This window comes from Carassius gibelio, chromosome B23, assembly GCF_023724105.1.
Source record: "Carassius gibelio isolate Cgi1373 ecotype wild population from Czech Republic chromosome B23, carGib1.2-hapl.c, whole genome shotgun sequence".
In the NCBI taxonomy this organism is placed as follows: Eukaryota; Metazoa; Chordata; class Actinopteri; order Cypriniformes; family Cyprinidae; genus Carassius; species Carassius gibelio.
The window spans coordinates 19,181,557-19,204,791 of record NC_068418.1 but is presented as its reverse complement, the minus strand read 5'-3'; the positions used below and the strand labels follow the sequence as shown (position 1 = coordinate 19,204,791).

General features: G+C 36.7%; 4 protein-coding genes across 5 annotated transcripts in view; 3 read left to right on the top strand and 1 right to left on the bottom strand.

The window, feature by feature from the left end:
* LOC128011829 (PH-interacting protein) overlaps positions 1-15,294 on the top strand; it is a 38,521-nt gene extending 23,227 nt beyond the window's left edge. Inside the window, exons 22-39 of one of the 2 annotated variants that reach the window (XM_052594565.1) lie at positions 2,474-2,565; positions 2,674-2,887; positions 3,715-3,828; positions 4,020-4,127; positions 4,218-4,342; positions 4,438-4,520; positions 5,019-5,130; positions 5,508-5,569; positions 6,753-6,905; positions 6,991-7,111; positions 7,194-7,319; positions 7,832-7,904; positions 8,063-8,131; positions 8,240-8,395; positions 9,334-9,486; positions 9,601-9,788; positions 9,892-10,274; positions 11,289-15,294. In XM_052594565.1, coding sequence (XP_052450525.1) covers positions 2,474-2,565; positions 2,674-2,887; positions 3,715-3,828; positions 4,020-4,127; positions 4,218-4,342; positions 4,438-4,520; positions 5,019-5,130; positions 5,508-5,569; positions 6,753-6,905; positions 6,991-7,111; positions 7,194-7,319; positions 7,832-7,904; positions 8,063-8,131; positions 8,240-8,395; positions 9,334-9,486; positions 9,601-9,788; positions 9,892-10,274; positions 11,289-11,965 — 3,009 coding nt within the window. In that variant the 3' untranslated portion in view covers positions 11,966-15,294. Of the gene's footprint in view, positions 1-2,473; positions 2,566-2,673; positions 2,888-3,714; positions 3,829-4,019; positions 4,128-4,217; positions 4,343-4,437; positions 4,521-5,018; positions 5,131-5,507; positions 5,570-6,749; positions 6,906-6,990; positions 7,112-7,193; positions 7,320-7,831; positions 7,905-8,062; positions 8,132-8,239; positions 8,396-9,333; positions 9,487-9,600; positions 9,789-9,891; positions 10,275-11,288 lie in introns of both variants that reach the window. The other variant, XM_052594564.1, reaches the window with a different exon arrangement.
* Positions 15,295-16,292: 998 nt separating this feature from the next.
* LOC128011868 (uncharacterized) lies at positions 16,293-19,157 on the top strand. Its single transcript, XM_052594637.1, has 7 exons — positions 16,293-16,472; positions 16,629-16,759; positions 17,517-17,606; positions 17,687-17,781; positions 17,898-18,061; positions 18,218-18,334; positions 18,453-19,157. Exons 2-7 carry the CDS (start codon positions 16,635-16,637, stop codon positions 18,549-18,551), a joined length of 690 nt encoding a protein of 229 aa, XP_052450597.1. The 5' UTR covers positions 16,293-16,472; positions 16,629-16,634; the 3' UTR covers positions 18,552-19,157.
* Positions 19,158-19,422: 265 nt separating this feature from the next.
* The window catches only part of LOC128011837 (hormonally up-regulated neu tumor-associated kinase homolog A), a 108,664-nt gene continuing 104,851 nt past the window's right edge, over positions 19,423-23,235 (top strand). The window contains exon 1 of the mRNA XM_052594586.1: positions 19,423-19,786. The gene's annotated coding sequence lies outside the window, so the exon portion shown is untranslated. The remainder of the gene's footprint in view (positions 19,787-23,235) is intronic.
* On the bottom strand, positions 20,255-23,001 carry irak1bp1 (interleukin-1 receptor-associated kinase 1 binding protein 1). The gene is made up of 4 exons (XM_052594634.1): positions 21,881-23,001; positions 21,740-21,805; positions 21,526-21,656; positions 20,255-21,417 (listed from the first exon to the last, which is right to left on the bottom strand). Exons 1-4 carry the CDS (start codon positions 22,172-22,174, stop codon positions 21,162-21,164), a joined length of 747 nt encoding a protein of 248 aa, XP_052450594.1. The 5' UTR covers positions 22,175-23,001; the 3' UTR covers positions 20,255-21,161.

Below are 23,235 nucleotides of genomic sequence, written 5' to 3'. Positions count from 1 at the left end.
TTGTCATAGTTTGTATGTTTTTGTTCCAGCGTTAATGTTGCAGAAATAGAAAGCATTTCTAAAATAGAAACTTCACGTGTCGACTTTGCGAATAGTTAGAACAAAAACTTAACATGGAAAAGATAGGACACGGAGTTAATGACCCCAAACTTTTACAGTTAATGTACATGTGGATGCTTCAAGAGAAAAATGTATGGCACCAGGATTTGAGTGAATTAGGAAAAAATTATTTCTGTATGACAGCAGGTGGTTGAAATGTAAAAGGGCCTAGAGGCACCAATTAAAATGGAAAGTTCCATTTCAGATGCAGCGCAAGTTATTACCTTTAGACTGTCATAGATCAATCATTTACTATACAAGAATGTGTATTACGGAAGTACATATTGTCAATTTTAAATTCATATTGACTTCATATTATATTCATATTTAAAACGGAAAATGTTTCATTTATTGTGGTGATTGTCTTTTTATTGCCATTGTGTCTAAAGTGTTACTGTTCCATCTGTAGTGTTAAAACTCTGTTAGAAGTGTGAGTGGTCCATTCACAGTGTTAAATGTTGCATCCATAGCAAGTATCTCAATCTATAGAACAAGTTATAACAGATTCAGTGTCAACTGCAGTGCAAATGCCTGCTAACACCAAATCATAATTTTCAGCATGAAAAAGATGCATGGCAATTTTTAAAAACATTTATTTATTTTTTTCTTAATCAGTATTATATAGGGTCATATGATTTCCACTAGTGTCTGTTAATATTAAGCCACAAAAATACCATTTAAATATGAATCCTGCATGTACTGTATCTATGTGTGAATGAATGGTGCAGACTCGCAGTTTCATTTAACACACACATACTGAAGAACGTGTGACGCTCACAGTGTTTTCAGCCTTTGCTGCCTCAATATATGAGTATATGAACACATTAATATAATCTCTAAAACTGCTTGAGAGTCATTTCATGAGCTTTTTAAGTTACTTTTGAGTGAAATTATCATCATATCATATTGAAACAGAAACCTAAAAGTCTGTTCTCATCTACCTCATTAGATCCACGATCGAAAAAGAAAAAACAGCTGATACTTGTACCAACCCGGAAGTAAGATTTTCGGCACAGAAATTCTCAGTCATTCTTCTAAATTATTTTTTTAAAACTTGGCCACGTTTAGCATGAGAATCCATCTCTTTAACACTGTGAACAACTCTGAATACATGAAACACCATTGTACCCCCCCTTTAAATAAAATCAATTAATAGAGATGCTTTTGATTTACTAATAGTTAATGAAACCATTCAAATGGAATACAGGAAATTAATGGAAAAAATAATTAGTCAAAAATAATCTGAATTTAAGAAAATAAAAAAAAACATTTCATAGGGCCTTAAAATGTTATTTTTTGTTAGGCTTTTAATAAATTGCTGTTTAATATTGTAAGTTTCTTGATTTCAATTAATTAGACATACTTTTTGATGAATACAAATGAAATACAATAATTAAAACTTAATAAAAATTAAAAAAAAAAAATTTAACACACACACACACAAACAGAATTTGGGAAAAATGTAAAATGATTTTCATAGAGCCTTAAAGGGTTAGTTCACTCAAATATAAAAATTATATAATTAATAGCTCCAAACCCATACGACCTCCGTTCATCTACGGAACACAGTTTAAGATATTTTAGATTTTGTCCGAGAGCTCTCAGTCCCTCCATTGAAGGTGTCTACGGTATACTGTCCATGTCCAGAAAAGTAATAAAAACATCATTAAAGTAGTCCATGTGACATCAGAGGGTCAGTTAGAATATTTTGAAGCATGGAAAATACATTTTGGTCCAAAAATTTCAAAAACTACGACTTTATTTAGCATTGTCTTCTCTTCCGGGTCTGTTGTGAGCACGTTCACTGCAGTGTAGTGATATCCGGTTCGCGAACGAATCACTCGATGTAACCAGATCTTCTTGAACCAGTTAACCAAATAGAACTGAATTGTTTGAAACAGTTCGCGTCTCCAATACGCATTAATCCACAAATGACTGCAGCTAACTTTTTTAAAGTGGCTGACACTCCCTCTAAGTTCAAACAAACCAATATCCCGGAGTGATCCATTTACTCAAACAGTACACTGACTGAACTGCTGTGAAGAAAGAACTGAAGATGAACACCGAGCCAATTACTCTGGGATATTGGTTTATTTAAACTCAGAGGGAGTGTCATCCACATTAAAAAAGTTGTGGATTAATGATTATTTAACCGATCCGGTTACATCGAATGATTCGTTTGCGAACCGGATATCACTACACTGCAGTGAACGCGATCACAACAGACCACATCAGACTTGTTCCGTATATTAGAAAATCAAATTTCCAATTTGAAATACATTGACATTTTTTGTTGGAGTCATTGGTGTGTTTTGAGAATGGCATAAAAAGTGTGTGGTGATCTTCGGTCTCATTGTGTCTGTTGTTTTTTTAGGGAGAAAACGAAGCAAGACCTCCAAGCAGAGAATCATCAGATGAGGAGAGAGAGGAAAAAGAACCCTGGCCTGATGATAACAGCAGCTCCAGGTAAATGTTCATCACCCTCAAACTTCATATGACATTGTGCCATATATTTGACATTCACAAACATCAGCCAGAGCCACACATATATGCTGGGTCTTTTTATAATTACAGTGATTACTCCAGCGATTACTCAGACTGGACAGCAGATGCTGGAATAAACCTGGAACCGCCCAAGAAGACCAGCGTGAAGAAAAAGAAGAAGAATGCCAGCAGCTCGGAAGAAGATGGAGAGAAGAAAAAAGACTCCAGGAAGGAGAGGAGGAAGGAAAAGCAGGACAAAGATGGAGCACTACCAAAGAAGAAGAAGCCAAAGGAGAAACGGAAGGTCAGTGGTCCTATGTGTGTTGTTTCAACTATTTCTCCCTTAAAACATACTTCTCAAGTTTCTTGAATTTGTCCATTGACAATGGTCATTACAGCTTTAATGAGTGACAGAAGAGTTCTGCTTTTATTTTAGTTTCCATAAATTAATTGCATTATGCAATGATGTCATTTCCACCATATCACCATACATTGTTGTGGCCTAATGGTTAAAGAGATTGACTCTTAACCCTGAGGTTGTGGGTTTGAGTCTCGGGCAGGCAATACCACGACTGAGGTGCCCTTGAGCAAGGCACCAAACCTCCCACTGCTCCCCAGGCACTGCAGCATAAATGTCTGCCCTCTGCTCCGGGTGTGTGTTCAAGGTGTGTGTGTGTTCACCGGTGTCTGTGTGTGTGTGTGCACTTTGGATGGGTTAAATGCAGAGCATGAATTCTGAGTATGGGGCAACATACTAGGCTGTATGTCACATCACTTTCACTTTTTTTTTTTTTTTTTTTTTTTACATTTTGAGCTGGAAATAATATTTGAAACATTTTTGTAATAAAATGTGAATCTTAAAATCTTTAAAATGTTTGGAATAAAATGACAGATTCTCTTCTCTTGCCATAGCAAATTTCATAGCTAGTATTTTATGTATTCCAAATACACGTAATTGAGTAATATTTGCATAAGTTTACAATAACATCTTGACTGGAAATTACATTAAACATATTTTCTGTGAAAAACCTTGTTGAAAACCTTGATCTTGATTTTGTGTGAAAGTCCTGCTCTGTTTTTAAGTTAGTCTGAACTTGCTGTATATGTGTGTGTGTGTGTTTATATGTTCAGAGGATACCTGAACTGCAGAACCAGGGTTTGACATTAGAGGAATGGCTGCCCTCTGCCTGGATCACTGACACCATGCCACGGAGATGCCCCTTCACCCCACAGATGGGCGATGAGGTACAAAACACATTCTTCAGTGCAACAGTCTGCTAAAGCGTAATAAAATGTGGAATATTAGTATTTATGCACACACACAAAAATACAAAATAAAGTCCAGGCCTGGTCCTCGCTCCACTCCCACGACTCTCGCCCCACCGCACTCATCACAATGCTTATAACAGAAAGCTGCTTGTTGTGTTTGTGAACAGGTATATTATTTCCATCAAGGCCATGAAGCTTATGTGGAGATGGCCAAAAAAAACAAGATCTTCAGTATAAATCCTAAAAAACAGCCCTGGAACAAGTTAGAGCTCAGGGTGAGTCTTCAGTGATATGAACTTTAACCTCAGTATTTTTATGCACATGATAAAACATATAGGAAATGGTTTGTGATCGTGTGCCTGCAGGAGCAGGAGCTGTTGAAGATAGTGGGCATCAAGTATGAGGTGGGTTTGCCTACTCTGTGCTGTCTGAAGCTGGCCTTCCTGGACCCAGACACTGGCAAACTGACGGGCGGCTCTTTCTCTGTGAAGTGAGTACTGTCTGCATGAGTCACAGTGACTTATTCACCATGATCTTCACTGAGTGGCTTTTAACCTGTGACTCACATGTCTGTTGTGGTCTCAGATACCACGACATGCCTGATGTCATCGACTTCCTGGTACTTCGGCAGCAGTTTGATAATGCAAGACAGAGGAACTGGATGATAGGTTAGTGTGTGGATGGAGTGCATTTCTGCACACATGTTTAAATGGGTCAATGACACACAGGGAGGTTTGAGATGATGAAAAGGAGAGGTCTTTATAAAATCTAGTTTAAAATCCAAGTGCTAAATTCCTAAAAATATCATCTTTGTGTTCATCTAGGCTTATTCATGTTGTTTATTCAAGTATTCAAATAATTGTCTTAGACATTGAACGTATGTGATTGTACACGCTCCTTTTTACCTGAAATAATGTTGCTATTTCATAAAAACCTCTTTAAAAACTTGCTGACCTTGACACAGTCTTTCTATTTATCTATCACACATTTTTCATATATTTTTAATTGTCATAGAAGATATATTCAAGTAATTGTCTGCATGAATTTTATTATTAATATTTTTTTTTACTTAATGTATTGCTTTCTGTTAATGAGTGCTTGTTCCTGATACGGAGTTGATGAGTGTGTGTAATTGTTTCTGATTTGAGATGGATTTATTTTGTTAGGTGATCGTTTCCGTGCGGTGATAGATGATGCCTGGTGGTTTGGGACGATTGAGAGTCAGGAGCCTTACCAGGCTGAATATCCAGACTCTCTGTTCCAGTGCTACAACGTCTGGTCAGTTCACTGTGTCCATCTACACATCTTTACACGTGTTATAGAGCAGTTCAATTATTGTTACATTGTGTCCAAACCAGACGTGAAGCCATGAGACCACAAACAGCACACACTGTCAGTTCTATATTAACCTCTATTGTATGTCGTCTTAACCACATTAACAAATGGCCAGTTTAAAACCAATCTCAAATCTTTCTGGATTTAATTGCTCTGTAAATTCACTTCCTCTTCGACTTCAAATTTAAGACTAAACACGGTTTATATGGAGGTTTAGAAATGAATCTATACTGAGCTTAATGTGTGTGTGTGTGTGGGGGGGGGGGGGCATTATAGTATATGAGATTATATTGACAGATTTGTATTATTGTGTGATGTAGCTGGGATAATGGAGATACAGAAAAGATGAGCCCATGGGACATGGAGGAGATTCCCAATGAAGGTATGATGATCACAATCATTACAGCTGTCAGTAAAATAAAACAAAGTTGCCTATTTTAATTAACATGTAATTATATATATATATATACAAAGTAAATTAACTTTAATTTGCCTAGAAATCAATAGAGAGAGAAATTTCACAATTGTGCCTAAAAGGTTGCAAGTTAATTTACTTTTCTTAGCTAAACTACTCTTCATCCTTTTTTCAAGAAATGTATATTATAATAATAAAATAAAATCGCATGAAAGCCAGGATGCATTAAAATTATCAAAAGTGACAAACATTTTGACATAAAGACTTGCATTACATAATTTTAAAAACACTTTTTTTTTAATAAATGCTGTTCTTTTTAACTTTCTATTTATCAAAGAATGAAAAATATGTATTTTTATTTTTCAATATTACTGTTTTTACAGTATGTTTGCTCAAATAAATGCAGGCTTGGTAAGCATATAAGGAGTCTTTCAAAACTTTAATCAATCTTAATGATCCCAAACTTTTCTATGAATTATAACTTGAGTGTTTTAACTGGATCAATTAAAAATGTATCCCCCCCCCCCCATCGTTTTTAAGTATGAGATTGTTTTGGGTGTACTGAACCACCTGTGCTCAAGCGACTAGTCTGAAGAAATCTCTCTAAAAACAGAATGAAGCTGCTGTAAGATCACATTAGATCTTAAACTGAACGGTGTTAAACATGTTTAATTAATCTCATAGCACATTCATTTTCACAGCACTAATAAAAGCTGCTCTGATTTCACACAGGGTACCAGACTCCCATATTTTAAAATATTTTCAGCTCTGATAAAAGACGTTGAGTGCAGTTCTTTAGGTAATTGGCTTTGTGACCTTTGTTTTATTTTTTACTTTATTTTTTACATTTCCATTAAAACATTATATAGCATGTTTATTGCGCATACGTTTCCTATTGTGAACTCTTGCCAGGTTCCCAAAATGTTACAGGTTTCAGGTTTTACTGTCCTCGTGGTGACATTTGGTTCCCAGAACATAGGCAAGACACGCATGCACACACACAATGTTTAGCAGTCGTCACAGCAACCATCAGATTGAGAGTATCAGCTGTTCTGATGTCCAGCTGGCATTGTTTTAATAAGTAATCCAAACAGGGTTGTGATTGTCTCTTTTTTCCTTCCATCTAATTTTCTCTGTCTGTCTGCAGCAGCATTTCCTGACGAGTTAGGTCTGAGTGTGCCTCTAACTGAGGAGGAGCAGAAAGCCTTATTGTACAAACCCCTAGAAGGAGAGTGGGGCTCACGCACACGTGACCAAGAGTGTGAGCGCATCATCAGAGGCATCGACCAGCTTTGCACTTTGGGTATGGCATTATCATATCTCAAAATTCTTACTATGGTTGTGTCTAAAGCCGATGGAATATAACAGTAGTTCCTTCTCTCCTCAAGATGTGGCTGCACCATTTGAACTGCCAGTGGACTTGCAGGCATATCCAACATATTGCACCGTAGTTGCATACGTCACAGATCTGAGCACCATCCGACAAAGACTGCAGAACCGTTTCTATAGGTCAGCACAAAAATCAGTGTGTACTTCTAATGTAGATTATTTCAAATTATATATGCATCTGTTATTTGCTTGCTTTTGTCAGGCGAATGTCGTCGTTGATGTGGGAGGTACGCTACATTGAACACAATGCTCAAACCTTCAATGAACCAGGCGCATTCATTGTCAAAACTGCCAAATTCGTATCTGACCTCATGCTACAATTTATCAAGTAAGTCAATCAGAAATAAAACTTAACCAGTGGCATTAAATTGGGATGCACAATATACTGATAGCAAATTGAGTATCAGTCATTATAATTTTAATTGATCTGTATTGCCAAATAGTGTATGGTCAATTATGCATGTTCATTTTCTTTATTTTTACATTTATATTGCTTTTGCATTCTTCAAATGCTCACTTAAAGTTCATATGTAAAAAAAACACTTTTCATTTAACATTATTAAATATAAAAGTTAGCAAATCTCAAAAAAAATATCCATTATTGAAATGCATTGTTATAATTATTTGATGCTAAGTTCACTTGTAGCATTTAAATTAGATTAATTTTTTTTTTTTTTTTTTATTGTTGTAGTTTTTATTCATTTAGACATAATAGTATAAATTTTAATATTGTCCTTTTATTAATGGCAAAAACCAATTGAATCAACTGAATGAAACTGATTTTAATCGGTGCATATGTGGGACTGTTTTTGACTGCTTGTCTCTGTCTGTGTTCTTTAGGGACCAAAGCTGTACAGATATTATTCGACTGTATAACAGTATGAAGAAAACGGCTTTCTCAGATTCAAGCGATGTAAGTGTTAGTGAAACACACACCTGTAGATCACTCATAAGAGAAAGAGATTTAATGCATTACAGTGCCTTTAAGACTGTTCTTTTGCTGCCTTGCAGTCAATAAATGTAAATTTGTGTATTTCTATAACTTTCTATGACACCTTTTTCCCAACCTAGGATGAAGATGAAGATGAGGATGAGGATGAGGAACACGAGGCACCTTGTACATCTAGCCTCAATAAGAAGGTAACTTTACCTGATATTATACAATTTAAACAGGGCCAGAAAGATAAGACTTGATTATACATCAAGATTGTTTAGATCTGGCTAACTGTGAGTGTGTATCTGTTTCAGAGGCAGCAGCAGCAGCCTATCCTGAGGAGTCTGCGCAGTAAACCATCATCAGACCCTCAGAGCTGGAAGGGGCGCTGCAGAGAGCTGCTGGAGCTCATCTTTCAGTGTGAAGATTCAGAGCCTTTCAGACAGCCTGTGGATCTGGAGGAGTATCCGGTAACACATAGACACATGTAGAAAACATACACACAGAACTGTAGCTTATACCTGTAACTTCAGCAGGGAATTACGAAGGATGCTGTATTCTCAGCCTCACATCACCTGCTGTTTGTTGACATATCAATGTTTATTACCTTTGGACAAACAAAATATCCCAAAACTCATGACAGAGTATATATTTCCACTAATATTTGCGTAACTATAACAGTGTGAGCTACACATATATACAGCATATATGTACACACAAGCATACACACACACACACACTGTTTTGTCTTGTTTTCCAGTAAAAATACCTATACATGCCTGAATCAAGATAAATAAGTAACTATCAACTAGTAATTACTTGATTGTCACAAAATCGCAAACCAGAAAAACAACAAAATGTCAGTTGGGTAGGAGAAATTAAACTAAAGTTATATTCTCTTCTTATCTTGTATTTTTATGGTAATCTAATATAATCTACCATTTAAAGGTTTGGGCGAAGTAAGACACAGCGAGGATGCTTTAAATTAATTAAAAGTGACAGTAAAGTCATTTTTTAGCCTTGATAATAATAAGACATTTTTCTTAAGCACCAAATCAGCATATTAGAATGATTTCCAATGGATCATGTGATACTGAAGACTGGAGTAATGCCTGCTGAAATGCCAAATTTGTCATCACAGGAATCAATTAAATTGTAAAATATATATATAAAAAAGAAAGCAGTTATTTTAAATTGTTTAAAGATCACAATATTACTTTTTTATCAAATAAATGAAGCTTTGATAAACATAAGAAACCCCAACCTTTTCACCGGTAATGTAAATCTTGTTTAAACGATGTTTGGGTGTTTTTACTGGAAAACTGAGCAAAAATACTGATTAAGAAAAACATTTTTTGCAGTGCACTGTCTACTTATATGCCCTGTTCATCAAAAATACCTCTCTCAGGACTATTTGGACATTGTGGACACTCCTATGGACTTCAGGACTGTCCTGAACCGCCTGTTAGAAGGAGAGTATGACACTCCCATGGATCTTTGTAAAGATGTGCGGCTCATCTTCAGCAACTCCAAAGCCTATACACCCAGCAAAAAGTCCAGGGTATGGGATCATGTCCAATTATTACCTTTCATTTTAAAAACAGACATGTTGTAATGCTGTAGCTGAACCAGTTCATCTAGTTTATTTAATGTGTGTGTGTTTTTGTGTATGCAGATCTACAGCATGAGTCTGCGATTGTCCGCTCTGTTTGAAGAGCATATCAGTTCGATCCTGACCCATTTTAAAGCTGCTCAAAGTCTGCACAGTGAGCGATTCACCCGTCAGCGCCTGCACACCGAGCGCTTGACCAGACAGTCTGTGAAGAGGAGGAGGAGCTCTTCACCTTCAAGCTCCGCCTCTAGGTACAAACAGTATCTGATTGGTCATTGCAGAACATTTATCTTCTAGAATTGGTCACTGTTTCTAAATGTTGCCTGCCACATTTTCTTCTTGTCTGATTTGCAGTCCAGAAAGGAAGCGTCGGGTTTCATCTCGCGCTCCTCCTCGATCGGACAATGCTGCTCCACCCACTCCCGCTGGACCGTCCCGGACACCTTCTTTACGGCAAACACATCCACAGCTCAACGGCAAGGCTGAGCCTCCTGTCGTCCCCGGTCGGACACGAAGCTCGGCCCGCTTTGGAACCCAACTCACAGACGCACCTTGTACACAGTCAGCTCCTCCCCCTCCACCCAGCCACAGTAAGACAGCAGAGCCCTGCTCTAGAGTCCTGCGCACACAGAACTCTCACTCCAGAGAAACTGAGAGCTCCGCAGTTCCTCACACAAATGAAGGCGGGGCCAGAGAGTCTCGCAGGAAACTACGGACACCTGTAAAACTCACGCCAGGTCAGTAACAGATGATAAGCATTTATTGTGAAAACTAAAGTTATTACAGGAAAGAGGATTTGGGAATGTTTCCTGGAAACCTTCGGTGCACAAACAGTGTAGTTCCTGTAGGCTCAAAGTAATCACCTTTTTCTGCTCATTACAACTTTTTCCTAAATGGATTTAAAACTTTCTCTTACACTGGGTTTGTGGAAAATCTGTGTAATTTTGCTGATTTCAGCAGTAAATGTTTTAAAAATTGCTGAGAATGCTTTAGCGAATAATTTTTTTCTACACTAATGTTGGGGACAATCTGTAGATTTTTTTAGATTTAAATGTGGTAAAACATTTTAAACTGAACTGAGAATAGATTTAAACGTTCTGAAATTATAATTATTTTTTTAATTCTAATTCTATGGAATTATTTAAAGGGGAAACTCTTTAGAATTTTAGAGTTAGATTTAGATGTGAGTCTATTATTAATGCTATTAGAGAGTTACATACTTAGGCCCTGTGTCCACCAAAGCGTTTTTCTCCGCGGCTAGCGTATCTTTTCAGTTGTTCTCAATGGGAGCGCCGTGTTTTTTTAAATGCCAGGAGCGTGCCGAGCGCTGAGCGTCTTTTCTGCGCTAAGCGTCCGGGCGTTTTTTTCTCATGCCGAGAGTTGAAGAATGTTCAACTTTTGATAAAACGCTGCGTTCATCAGTCACTTTCTAGTCAGCTGACCAATCAGAGTGCAGGAGGGGCGGGGCAAATTCCACACTGATCAACTGTCACAACTGTCATTTTGTTACAACGTGTCAACAAGCGCAACAATGAGAAAAATGCAGGATAAATTAATATTGCTGGTTTTTGAGCATCCGTTGCATTTTATTCAGAAAAAAATTATTTACCAAATCAGATACAAGTAACAGTTTACCAGGGAACACACGTGCTGATAAATATGCATTATTAGCCACTTTGGGGGAAAAAAACATCTACTGAATACATATATGTGAATGTTTCATCTAAACTTATATTCAAATTCTTTCTTAGGTCCAGTCGATCGCGACTCTTCTCCTCAAAACAGTTTGCATTTGAATGGTCATAGTCAAGTGACTCTGGGAGTGGTACGAAGAGGCCGGGGCAGACCCAGATTAGATGCACAAATACAAACACCAGTAGCGGTACCACAACCCCCACTGTCCCAGACCTCTGGAAAAAAGAAAGGGAGGAAAAGCAAGAAAGAGCTGGATTCCTTACGAAGAAGCTCCTCCCCTGAGGAGGAGCATAATCTGTCTACTGGTGATGAGGGCGGGGCTTCTTCTACAGCCCAGGACAGTAGTCTCTCAGATTCAGGGGCAGTGACTCCAGAGTGCCCCAAACTACGAGGCAGACCACGAGTCATCAGTACGCCAGATACCCCAGCTCCTTCAAGCCCCAAAGCTCTCAGAAGGAGCAGTCGGCGTGGAAACGAAGAAACCACGCCCCCTATGCCGGGCACCGCCCAAAGTGAGGAGCCAGACATTTATATGGGAGAGGATGAGAGCTCGAAAGGACAGATGAGAACGCGTAACCAAGGCCGAAGGACTGCTTTCTATAATGAAGAAGACTCTGAGGAAGATCAAAGACAGCTTTTGTTTGAGGATGCCTCGATTACTTTCGGCACGTCCAGCAAAGGGAGAGTCCGCAAGCTCACTGAGAAGGCCAAAGCCAACCTTATTGGCTGGTAACAATGCCAACTTTGCATGTCCTATGAGACACAACCCCTTCTCCTCGCCCCATTGAGGAGGGGGAACCATTCCTGCTGCTATCAGACTGTCATGATTATCTGAATCTTTCTTTCTGACTCTCTAAATTGATTCTCATGTTTTGAATCTTTGACTCTTTTAGTGACTTCAAGAGTCACGGCCCCTTGAAATCCCCCACCTTTTACATTTTCTTCCACAGAAAATCACAAAATGCAGTTAAATACTGATTTTCATATGCACTATTTGAATGCCAGTGAAGAAAGGTACTTATACAGTCTTATGAATCCAAATACCTGATTTCATCTCTCAAGAAAGCACTTATTTGAGGACGTTCGAGTGTGTGTGAGTGTGGTAGAGCTTGAGCTCGTTTCTTTAAACTGTTAATTTTATGCATTGTTTTTACACAGTTGTTGCTGATGGCAACAAATCAAACACTTGTTAAAAAAAATCTATTTTTAACAGATCATTGTGTAAGTGGCTGTAAAGCTGTAGTGACGTGCAGAGAAGGACCTCATAAATCACATGTTGTCTTTTTAACGTCTTTCTCTGTGAGTCAAGATCAGTGGCAGTGGTAATTCACGCATGTTTTTATATAATTAGCAATACCTTGTGCCTTTTCATACATTCAATACATTTTGGCTCCTTTGTACTCCCCAGTTAGTGCATTGATTTATCCAGTACATACGTGTGTTATTGATCTGTTGCTGGGATAGAGATTAGTAAGCAGCATATCTACCCATGACCACTGTGTGTGTGTGTGTGTGTGTGTGTGTGTGTGTGTGTGTGTGTGTGTGTGTGTGTGTGTGTGTGTGTGTGTGTGTGTGTGTGTGTGTGTGTGTGTGTGTGTGTGTGTGTGTGTGTGTGTGTGTGTGTGTGTGTGTGTGTGTGTGTGTGTGTGTGTGTGTGTGTGTGTGTGTGTGTGTGTGTGTGTGTGTGTGTGTGTGTGTGTGTGTGTGTGTGTGTGTGTGTGTGTGTGTGTGTGTGTGTGTGTGTGTGTGTGTGTGTGTGTGTGTGTGTGTGTGTGTGTGTGTGTGTGTGTGTGTGTGTGTGTGTGTGTGTGTGTGTGTGTGTGTGTGTGTGTGTGTGTGTGTGTGTGTGTACTTGCGTTGAGTTCATGCAGTTGCAGAGGTGTGTAATAGTAGTGACATTATCACTCCACGCCTGTTTTACCAGGCTCCCAAAATGCACTGTGATCCCTAATTAGAGAGTGACTTAAAATGCATTGGCCACAAGAAGAGTTTGAACACTGAAAACAGAAATATTTGAATGTCGTTGTATTAGAGAATGAAATATCAAAGCAGGTGGCATCTGCAGAATCTACAGATTTTCACAGAATTAACTTTTGAAATTTCTATTTTTTAATATGGCTGACAATATAATGTTAATTTGGAAATTATGTGATTAGTTGATGAATAATAACATTTAATTATTGTTAATTCATGTTAGTTATTTTGTAATAGTTATTTAAATATGATTATTATGAAAATTAATGAACAAATATTTTCAGTTTTAAACTGGTTTGACTGTATTACAAATAGTAATATTGTGAATTATTATTATTATAACAAATTAATAAAAAAATATTAATACATTTAACATTTTAATATGTTAATATATTTAATATATAATCAGTGATTTATTTTTAAATATATTTTGTGTTGTAATTTATTTCCGCGATGGCAAAAGCTGAATTTCTCCAGTCTGAAGTGTCACTTGATCCTTCAGAAATCATTGAAATATGCTGATTGATGTTGAAGAAACATTTCTCTTGACATTCAATGGTGAAAACAGTTATGTTTAATATTGTTACAATTTTGATACATCACAATATGTTTTCCAGGACTGTTTAAGGAATAGAAAGTTCAAATAAACAGCATTTATTTGAAATTATATCTTTTGTTACATTATACATTTCTTTACTGTGACTTTTTCAATTTAAAGCATCCTTGTAGAATTAAAGTAAAAAACAAACAAACAAACAAAAAAACTTTTGGAAGGTAGAAACAATTACTTTTATCTATCTCAATTCACTGAAAAATCATGATCGGATTCATTTTGATTAATTCTTAAACAACAGCCCTACTTTTTTTTAACTTAACAATATACCCATAAACAAATGTTTTTTGTAAAATTCAATGTGCTTTAACATTTGCTTTTTTCTAAAGTGCCTCTTAGTTTGATATTTGGATATTTCATGCAATGACATTCATACATTTATGGCATTTCCTGTATGTTCAAGTGCTTTTGATGCCACTCTTTGATGCTCCTTTAAACCACTATCGACAGAATTATTATTGTGTGTGTAGCGAAGTTCCAGAGAGAGCAGTTAGCCCAGAGAGCAGACCTCTTTCTCTGAATTAGTTAACTCATTGAATTACTGTGGAACTGCTCGTTTCATTAGTGGAGAGGACTTTGTTTTAGCCTGATCACATTGAAACACTGTTTGATATTTCCAGTTCTGATGCATCGAATCTGCTTCAGTAGAAACCACAGGGCAGCGAATCACAGAAGAGGCAGTGTGCATGTCGTATTCTGTTTTGAATGTGCCTTGACTTTTTGTGTGTATGTACGTGTCTGTGTGATGTAAAACTGAAGAATTCATGTATTGTATCCCACCTTGACTCACATATGCAGCATAGTCTCTTTTTGAGAGAGCCGGATCACATTCAGTCTGGTTTGTCGCCATGTGATTTTGTAGGTTCTTACATACTATCAGAAGTTGTGGTCTGGGTCATCCATTACGATAGAGCTAATCCAGCCCATAGCTTTAAAACTGGTTTGATGAACCAAAGCCTTCGAATGAGTGTGTGATTGTTTGATGGGAACATATGTGGCTGTTTTATATGCAGTTAATGCATGTCTGAGACTCTTGAGTGTGTGATGTCCATTTCTGTGTGTTTATGTACAAGCCCCATGTTTTATTGAGCTGGTGTTTCTAATCTGTTGCTACATGAAGACTGTATTTTATCTGAATCACGACCCCTCTATTACCACCATACTGCACAGGAAGTGACATCTCACGGGCTGATTTACAGGTTTTAGAGCAGAGATGCAAAGATGGATGCATGTTAGTATATCCTCTGGTCTATTAAATCTGAAGGTACAGTCATGTTTGTGGGGTCAGGGTCTTTTTTCCCCTCTCCGGTCTTATATCCTCAGACTGAGAGGTCTTTCTATGTTAGTTTGTATACTTTTATATAAAAAGGAAAATGTGTAAATAAAGACGTTAAATAGAATGTATGTGTAGGGTGTACTGCTGTCACATTAGTTCATACTGATATTTTAAGGAAATAAACATTTGTGTTTCCACATACTGTCTTGTTCTTTCATTTTTTTACTTTTTTTTTTTCTTATATCTCAGTCAAGGGAAACCTGGATGTATCAGGGAAAATTCAAATAGTGATTTCCAGGCCTTAAACATCATCATCAAAATGAAATATTTAAAATCACAGACATTTCGGTTGAGAATTTACAATTATAAATACTACAATGTAAATTTTGTTATTATAATTGCAAGTATTGGTACCTTACATGCATCAGATTGATATTATATGCCATTTTCTAAAAAATAATCGACATAATACACTAAATCTAACGTTATGAGGTTTAAGAACATTTAAACCCATTAAAAGGTTGATGATAAACCATTTGATGGAGAACAGCGCCCTCTTTTGTGCAATAATTGTAACTGCGTGTGCAATAAACTACTCGTTTTTTATCGTTAGGAAAATGTACCACAAGTCCAACTATATATGTCACACACTCACACACACACACACACACACACACACACACACACACATATATATATATATATATATATATATATATATATATATATATTAGAATGAACTGACTCTATTCTTGGTATTTTATATTAAATTGCCTGTATTTAGTATTCCATACATTTATATTGAATTACATCTTAACAGAGCCTTTTACTCAATTGCTAATACACTTTCCCCTAAAAGTTATAACACATTTATCAAAACTATAACCACTGAATAATTATTAGCTAGCTTACTAAATCAACTGTACAAACCAGAAGTATGAATGAGTGCATGAGCACGTTGTCTTTAGCCTAGTTTTAAAAAAGAAAAGAAAAAGGTTGGTGATGATTCAGGATATTTGGCTTATATAACGGATATAAGTTGTGAAAAACAACCTGTAAGATAAATAAAACAAACATGCGCATGCGGCATCCGTTCCTGACGTGGCGGCGCGAGACGCGTACACAGCTCCTCTCGTGGGCCGCCGCTATTGGACGCGCACTGTCTAATAATGTTCAACTTGAAGGCGCAGGTGTTAAACCGAAACTACCCGCATGTAAATATCACACACAGTTTTCAAGGCAATGCTTACAGAACGCATAACAGACTGAGAGTTTCGGTGAAGCTCTTCCTGTTATCAAGTGTAAAAAAAAAAAAAAAGAAAAAAAAAGTTTCTGCCGATAGTGAATTCTGTTTATTCATTGAACTTCTTGCATAAGGTAAGATACAATGAATTGCAATTTGTTTGAGAAATATTGAAGAATTAATTTAGTTTACCAATATTTTATATATTTAATTTCTTTCAACTTTTAAAAGCACAACAGTAATAGTAACTACAGTAACAATGTGCTGATGTTAATCTCTTGAATGTACAGGCAGTGATGCCTCAGATCACGTCAGGTGTGATCATGCAGCTGACGCTCCTGCTGTCAGCTCTACCTGCGCAGTATCTCATCTCCAAATGGACGAGCGGCACCGAGACACAACGATACATCGCCACTCAGAGGTAAACACACGTGTGATACACCACGGGACAGAAGAGAAGCTGGGGTCAGTAAGACTTTTTTTTTTACTCATTTATTTAGCAAGGATCCAATAAGTTCATCAAAAGTAACATTTATTGCATTTCTTTTTAGTTGTATGTTCATGAGAGAATCCTTTTAAAAATATAGCAGTACACAAAATATTAATCAACATAACTCTTTTCGAATTTGATAGTAATAAAATGTATCTTGAGCAGCAAATCATCATACTAGAATTATTTCCGAAGGAGCATGTGACACTAAAGACATTGAAGAAATTACTACTGAAAATGTAGCTTTGGCATCACAGTAATATATTAAATAAAAATAAAAAACATTTTAAACATTTTCTGACCCCACGCTTGTAAACGTTAGTGTACAATCATAAAATTTTAGCCTAAAATCACATTTTAGTTCTCACTATTTACTATAATTCTCACTATTTACTAACTATTAACCATGACTGCTAAATAGCCATAGTTTATATTTGTCTAAGAAACAAGTTTCATGTAATATTATAATATACCTTTTAAAAAAAAAAAAGTATTTATTTATTTTATTGTTCAATCATGGTAAACAAACCATATCTAAATTTTTGACTGGTACTGTGCTTCTCAAGTACAAAGTCGAAATATTTCCAATAGTTTCAAATGTATTTTAAAAGTTTACTATTTTAAAACACAACACTGTTTGAGGCTGTTGTCACTGCTTGAAATATCCCATTATGACTTTCATATTCAGAATACTTGACACATGGGACTCCATAAGAAAATCTTACTTGAACACAGCTGCTTGGGTTGACTGGCTCAATACCTGGATTCCCAAACTACCGTACGTCTTTGCTAATCTCTCTTTTTAAGATAATTCTGATTCACTCGGATTCTAAAGTGGGATGTCGTGTAACATGACAGGTACTTCAGAGAGGAAGAGGAGCAATACCAAACTCTGGAAGAAACAATGGCGGTTGAGCTGATGATGCATGACAACGAGCACGGATACTTTGCAGGTAATGTCTCTGGATTGTCTCACAGCAGTCATTTAGATCTGCTGTTAAAACCTTCTTTGTATGGGATATGACTGTGTATTGTAACAGAACACGATTATTAATTTATATGTGATCAGTGTCAAAGGAGGTGCGAATCCCCAGGCCGGCATATGTGCTGCACCGTGTAGGCCAAGTTGTGATGGAGACAGAGAATATGATGGTGGGGGTGATCATGGGATGGGATGCAGGACTCAGAGCCCCACCAGAGTGGATCAAGAGAAAGAAATACTCAGACTCAGAGGTTTGTAAAATATACTCTTTTTATTTAAATGAAATAATTTGTACGGTCTTAAAAATATAGGTTCCAAAAGTGGAGTGAAACGAATAACAATAATCTATAAAAACTTCAGTTTTAAGAGTGTTAATGTTCTAGCCTGAAACATGCATTTGTGTGTAGCTGGAGAGAGCCAAGGACACTCCTCATTACAGAATTGCGTTCAGTGGACCTGATTCTTCATCAGTACTGATTGGATACATTCCGCAGTATAATGTCAAGCTCTTTCAAGGCTTTCAGGTGCAGAGAAATCTTTTACCTGTATTTTCTTCTTTTAACATTTGTGTTTTCTTGATAGTTTCTTAAGGTTGTTTGGATTCCACCTTTAATCAGTGTTTGTGTCTGTCTTGTGCTACAGCCGGACATTCCTCGATTCCTAGAGCACTACTTTTCACACTTCGATGGGGAAAAGTTTGTTATGGAAGAATGGTTGCAAGAAATCTACCCTGATGACTGAAGGACTGAAACCTTGAGAGAGGTTTTAAAAACACTTTGAAATGCTTGGAAACGTGCATGATGACTGCAACCCTTTATTGACAGTATTGGTTCTTTTTTAAGCAATGGTTTTTTAAAGGTTTTTTTTTGGGGGGGGGGGGGGGGGGGGGTATACAAAAAAGACAAAAGAAACAAGTATGTTTAGAGATATATCTTGTTTACATACCCCATACATTGTGAACTGCATGTAAATATATGCTAGGCTATGTTAAGCTGTTTTCCCAGGGCAGAACTAAAAAAACACAATGCTATATTTAATATCACTTTTATATTTTTAAAATAAGTCATGTCTTGCACACTTTGCAAAAGATATGTAAAGTTGTGAGAAAAATAACTGATGTTAAAAATCAATTGTTCAAATGAATGTTTTATAATATGCAGTTAAATCAAAATCCACCCATGTTGATCTGCCTCAGATGAGTTCCAGAAAATCAATTAACTTAACTTGCAGTTAATATGAAAGGCTGTAGCCTATTTAGATGAGAAAAACAGAAGGATTTGTTGTTTAAAACAGTATTGAGCCATTAATACAAACATGATTTCTTATTAAAGCCTAATTTATTTTAAATAGGCCTGCTCGAAATGGTGTGTCTTTAAAAAAAATGTTTAAGCCACACTGAAGATAAGTATGGTAACTAAATGAAAGATAAAAATGATCAAGTGAACTTCTTGCAAGGAAACGTGTTAAGCAGGTGCAATTATGTGACCTTTTTTTTCTTTCTCTTCCTTTTCCTTCAAGCATTAGGTTTTAAGAGTGATGAACCAGAAATAGCAGTCATGAAACTAGTGTGGTTGTACTTATGGTCGTATATTGTTTTCAAACTGTTCATTAACAGCAGTTAGTTGTTTGTCAATATGTAGCTTGTTCTTGCAGCAATCTCACCATAAAATGTTCGTCCGATGATAGGATGTCCTACATGCCTGTCAACCTATGTATCTCCGCACAGCCAATAGCGAGAGTACGGGGCGTGGCTAGAGTAGTAGACTGAGCCAGAGGGTGTTGTTCAGTCTGTTATAGAGCGTCATTTGCAACAAAGTGCAAGCAAATTTCGAAAACTAACCAAATCACACATTGGTAGACAATAGGTAAACATGGTAAAACAAGTTTAAACATAGGCAGTGGTGTTACAAGACGGAGGAATTTGTTGGAGTGTTGGCCACACAACAAACTTAAAGAAAGTATTTTCGACAGGTAAGGTAAGCTAAATTTAAGTGTTCCTACATTGTACCTTTTATTGAAAGTAGCAGCTTACTTATACCTGTTGACACATACCTTCGATTTGAAACGCATTTAAGAGCTGTGTTTGTGATGTTTAAGTTAGGGAAGTCGTGGCAGGTGAAAGTGGCACATGGAAAGGTTGTTTGAAAACCTGCCGTTATTTTTGTAGTTCCACTAGATGACAGAAGCTGTGCAGACACTGCATACTTGCAGGCCTTCTTTGACTTTTTTTCACTCTTTTGAAAGAGTTTACATGTGGCTTATGCTGTGTTTTAAACCATGTTTTCTCTGAATGATTTTCATTCTTCGACGTTTTTTTCAGTAATGTTACTTAATGTTAATGTTATCTCTCTGTTTAGAGATGCTTTTAATAATTGTTATTGTCTTTTGCTCATATTTGCTCTTTTCCCACCCATGGTTAAAAACAACAACAACAACAACAAAAAAACGATTATGTTTTATTTATTTATTGCTTGTTTGCTGTCTTTTAGGCTAAATTAATGTTTCTTAATTTAATTTAAATCAGACCTAAGACTTGACTGTCTCATGTCCTCTCTAGTAGGTTATGGTCCTCAGGCTGTTCTGTTTATGCAGTCCTCTTTGCTTTTAGCTTATTTCCTGGTCTATCTACAAAAGTAGCTACTGCTTCAAACCCTACAGTGTTCTCCTAGATTTTTCTTCTAATGGATTTTCATAAAGCCTAAATGAATCTGCTTAGGTCATGCAAGAATGGACATCTATTACCAGGGAAGGTGGTAAACACTCACCTTCATATTTTAAAAGAGGCAGAGCAGGGTATGAATGGCCTGTTTAGTGTCAAGATATATCATCTGACAAAGCAAGTGTAAGAGAATATGAAAATGGCTGTATAACACAGAAACAAGTAGTATATTTCACACACTAGTGTACATTTTCCCCTACATCCAGTGCAAGTTAAAAGTTCAGAGACAAATCATGTTAGAGGCAGTGAATAAGATCTTTCTAGTTGTCTAGCACCTGTCTAAACATATGTTGTTGTAGAAACAAACAAGATGTCATCCATTATGTATGCAAAGCACATTTATGCATCAATATACGTTTCCCTATTCAAACACAGGCTCATCTTAACTCTTTCATTACACTGTCTTTACGATTTTAATGTTGTTTTCTATCCAAACATTGTGCTATTCAATATATTCTGAAATTTTGAGACTTCATTAAGTTAAAACAACAGTAGGAACAAGTGATAACTTTATATTTAGGCCCTTTTGTGAATATCGGTGGCCCTCTATGGTGCTTACTTCACAGGACTATGTGTTTACAGGTTAAAACGAATTACATGTACTATTATTACCGCTAAACACACAACATTTTTTAAAATTTCCTCCTGTTGTTCTTCGGACGCAATTCAAAGGTCACAAACACGTGTGAAGAGGCAGAGACTAGTGTAGTCGCAGTTTTCTGGTGTAGTGTTAGAGGAGAGCCAGTCATTTCATGCTGGCCGCTGGTCCACTCTCGGGATTCCTCCTCACGTACAAGTATTGGCCGCCCCAGAGCTTGTCCCAGAATGCAACACACCTCACTGGCTTTTAGCCGGGCGTTGTCAACAGCTTCCGAACATACTCGCCGTCTGCAAAACAGACCAAAAAATGTTTAGACATCCTTTCAAACCGGCTTATTAATGTATTCGATATAACTATGTTCAGTGGAGGTTTATTTAACGGCTGGCATGGTTCACCTCAACAAACTGAGACATTCCGCACTGTGACTGTAGTAAGGGTCACCAACACACACAATTTTGTCAAGTTTTTCAATCAAAACTGCGCGTGCTTGTTGCATCTTCTCAAAGTCTGAAAACACCACAAGCACCTGCACAGACAAAATTGATAATTAAAGATTAAATGTATTATAAAATAGGCCAAACAGGAAACATGCAACAACTAACTATGTACCTCAGCTTGCATGTGGAAGAGCTCTTCCTCTCTTTGTAGATGTTTGGTTACAGTGATGTTTTCTTCCTGTTTGGAAAGAAACTATTAGAATTGCTTGTTCTCTCTTTATTTGGGAATACACACCTTTTAATTATTTAACACCTTGACATCGTGCTGTCTCACTGTCTGTAGTATGTACTCCAGTCTTCGGATAACGCTGTTAGTCACATCGTTAACATTTTCTTTACTGTTTTTGACGCTGATGGTGACGCTGGCGCGGTCCGGAGGACACGATAACTCCGCACAGCCCGTCATCTGAACCACTCTTGCGTTGCTCTGAGCGTGTAAACGTGTTTGCTTGCGTCCCCGGTTGAACACCGATTCGTTTTCGTCTCGGTAAACATCACCAGCATTCGGTGAAACTGTAGCAAAGACACGAGACGGGCTGTGCGCCATGTTTGTTGGTAAACCAACGTGGCGCTATGGCAACGTGTCCAGTGCATGGCGGGAAATGATGTTGTTGTAGTCACAGAGTGTTGTACGTTTATACAGTCTATGGTTGTACGTCACAACAGCTATATCTGAAATGTTGGTAAGTTTTAATAAAACCGTATTTCATTATGTAGATTTCAAATATTTAGAATCGTTAAAATAGTTTAAATACGCTTTATTTTACTATTACAGAGTTTGAAAGCAAATAATTTCTGAGAAGTGTCCAGCAGAGGGCAGCACAGATCAGCTGAAGACCGCAAGACATTACTATATTTATAGAAAGACACAATTTGCAAAGATCGTTTGACTAAACAAGTACATTTTCCCCTCACTTTATTTACTGTTTTTCTTTAATTATATTTAAACAATAACGTTTAGATGAAATTTTAACATGTGACTAGGTATAAAGAAAAGTGGTCCAAATTAAAAAAATAGGAAACTAAGAAACTATCAAAATAACAGATAGTAAGAGAAAATTAAACACTTAATAATACAAGTGCGGTCATCCACTGGGGAAATTGAATGACATCATTATTTTCAGTTGAGCAGGGGGATATACGTTTTCACATACTCCAGAAAAGAGCCCCAACTTTTATAAAAGTTCTTGGAAGAGCCTTTCAGTAAATGTCAACAAGTACATTTTTATCAGAAAATAAGATAGACCTTCATTTTGTTATATACAAATGAGTAAATTCCAAAGTGCTATTTTAATTTAAAATATGTGTAGTATTTATAATTTAGATGTGTAAATATTAAAGGCTTCATATGTGATATCACCATAGGAAAAATGTATGTATACCAATAATAATGTTATCCTGTTTATAGCAAAATTATAATAATAATGATAATAATAATTATTATTGCTATTATTATTTAGGTATAAACGGCACAATACAAATAGTCAAAATATTTGGGCTGACCTGTTTCGTACACAAATTCTTAAATATTTTTTGTAGTAATTTGAGTTATAACAGTTTAGAAAACAGCAGTGATTAATAGCAGAAATAACAGAAACAACACATTTA

Bases quoted from the DNA above. Each gene is read 5' to 3' on its own strand.
- irak1bp1 (XM_052594634.1), bottom strand. From the start codon at position 22,174: ATGGCGCACAGCCCGTCTCGTGTCTTTGCTACAGTTTCACCGAATGCT. The intron at 21,806-21,880 runs GTGTTAAATAAT...CTTTCCAAACAG, and splicing joins TGAGACAGCACGATGTCAAG to GAAGAAAACATCACTGTAAC. The intron at 21,418-21,525 runs GTGAACCATGCC...TCTGTTTTGCAG, and splicing joins GAATGTCTCAGTTTGTTGAG to ACGGCGAGTATGTTCGGAAG.
- LOC128011868 (XM_052594637.1), top strand. From the start codon at position 16,635: ATGCCTCAGATCACGTCAGGTGTGATCATGCAGCTGACGCTCCTGCTG. The intron at 16,760-17,516 runs GTAAACACACGT...TTTCATATTCAG, and splicing joins CGATACATCGCCACTCAGAG to AATACTTGACACATGGGACT. The intron at 18,062-18,217 runs GTTTGTAAAATA...ATTTGTGTGTAG, and splicing joins AGAAATACTCAGACTCAGAG to CTGGAGAGAGCCAAGGACAC.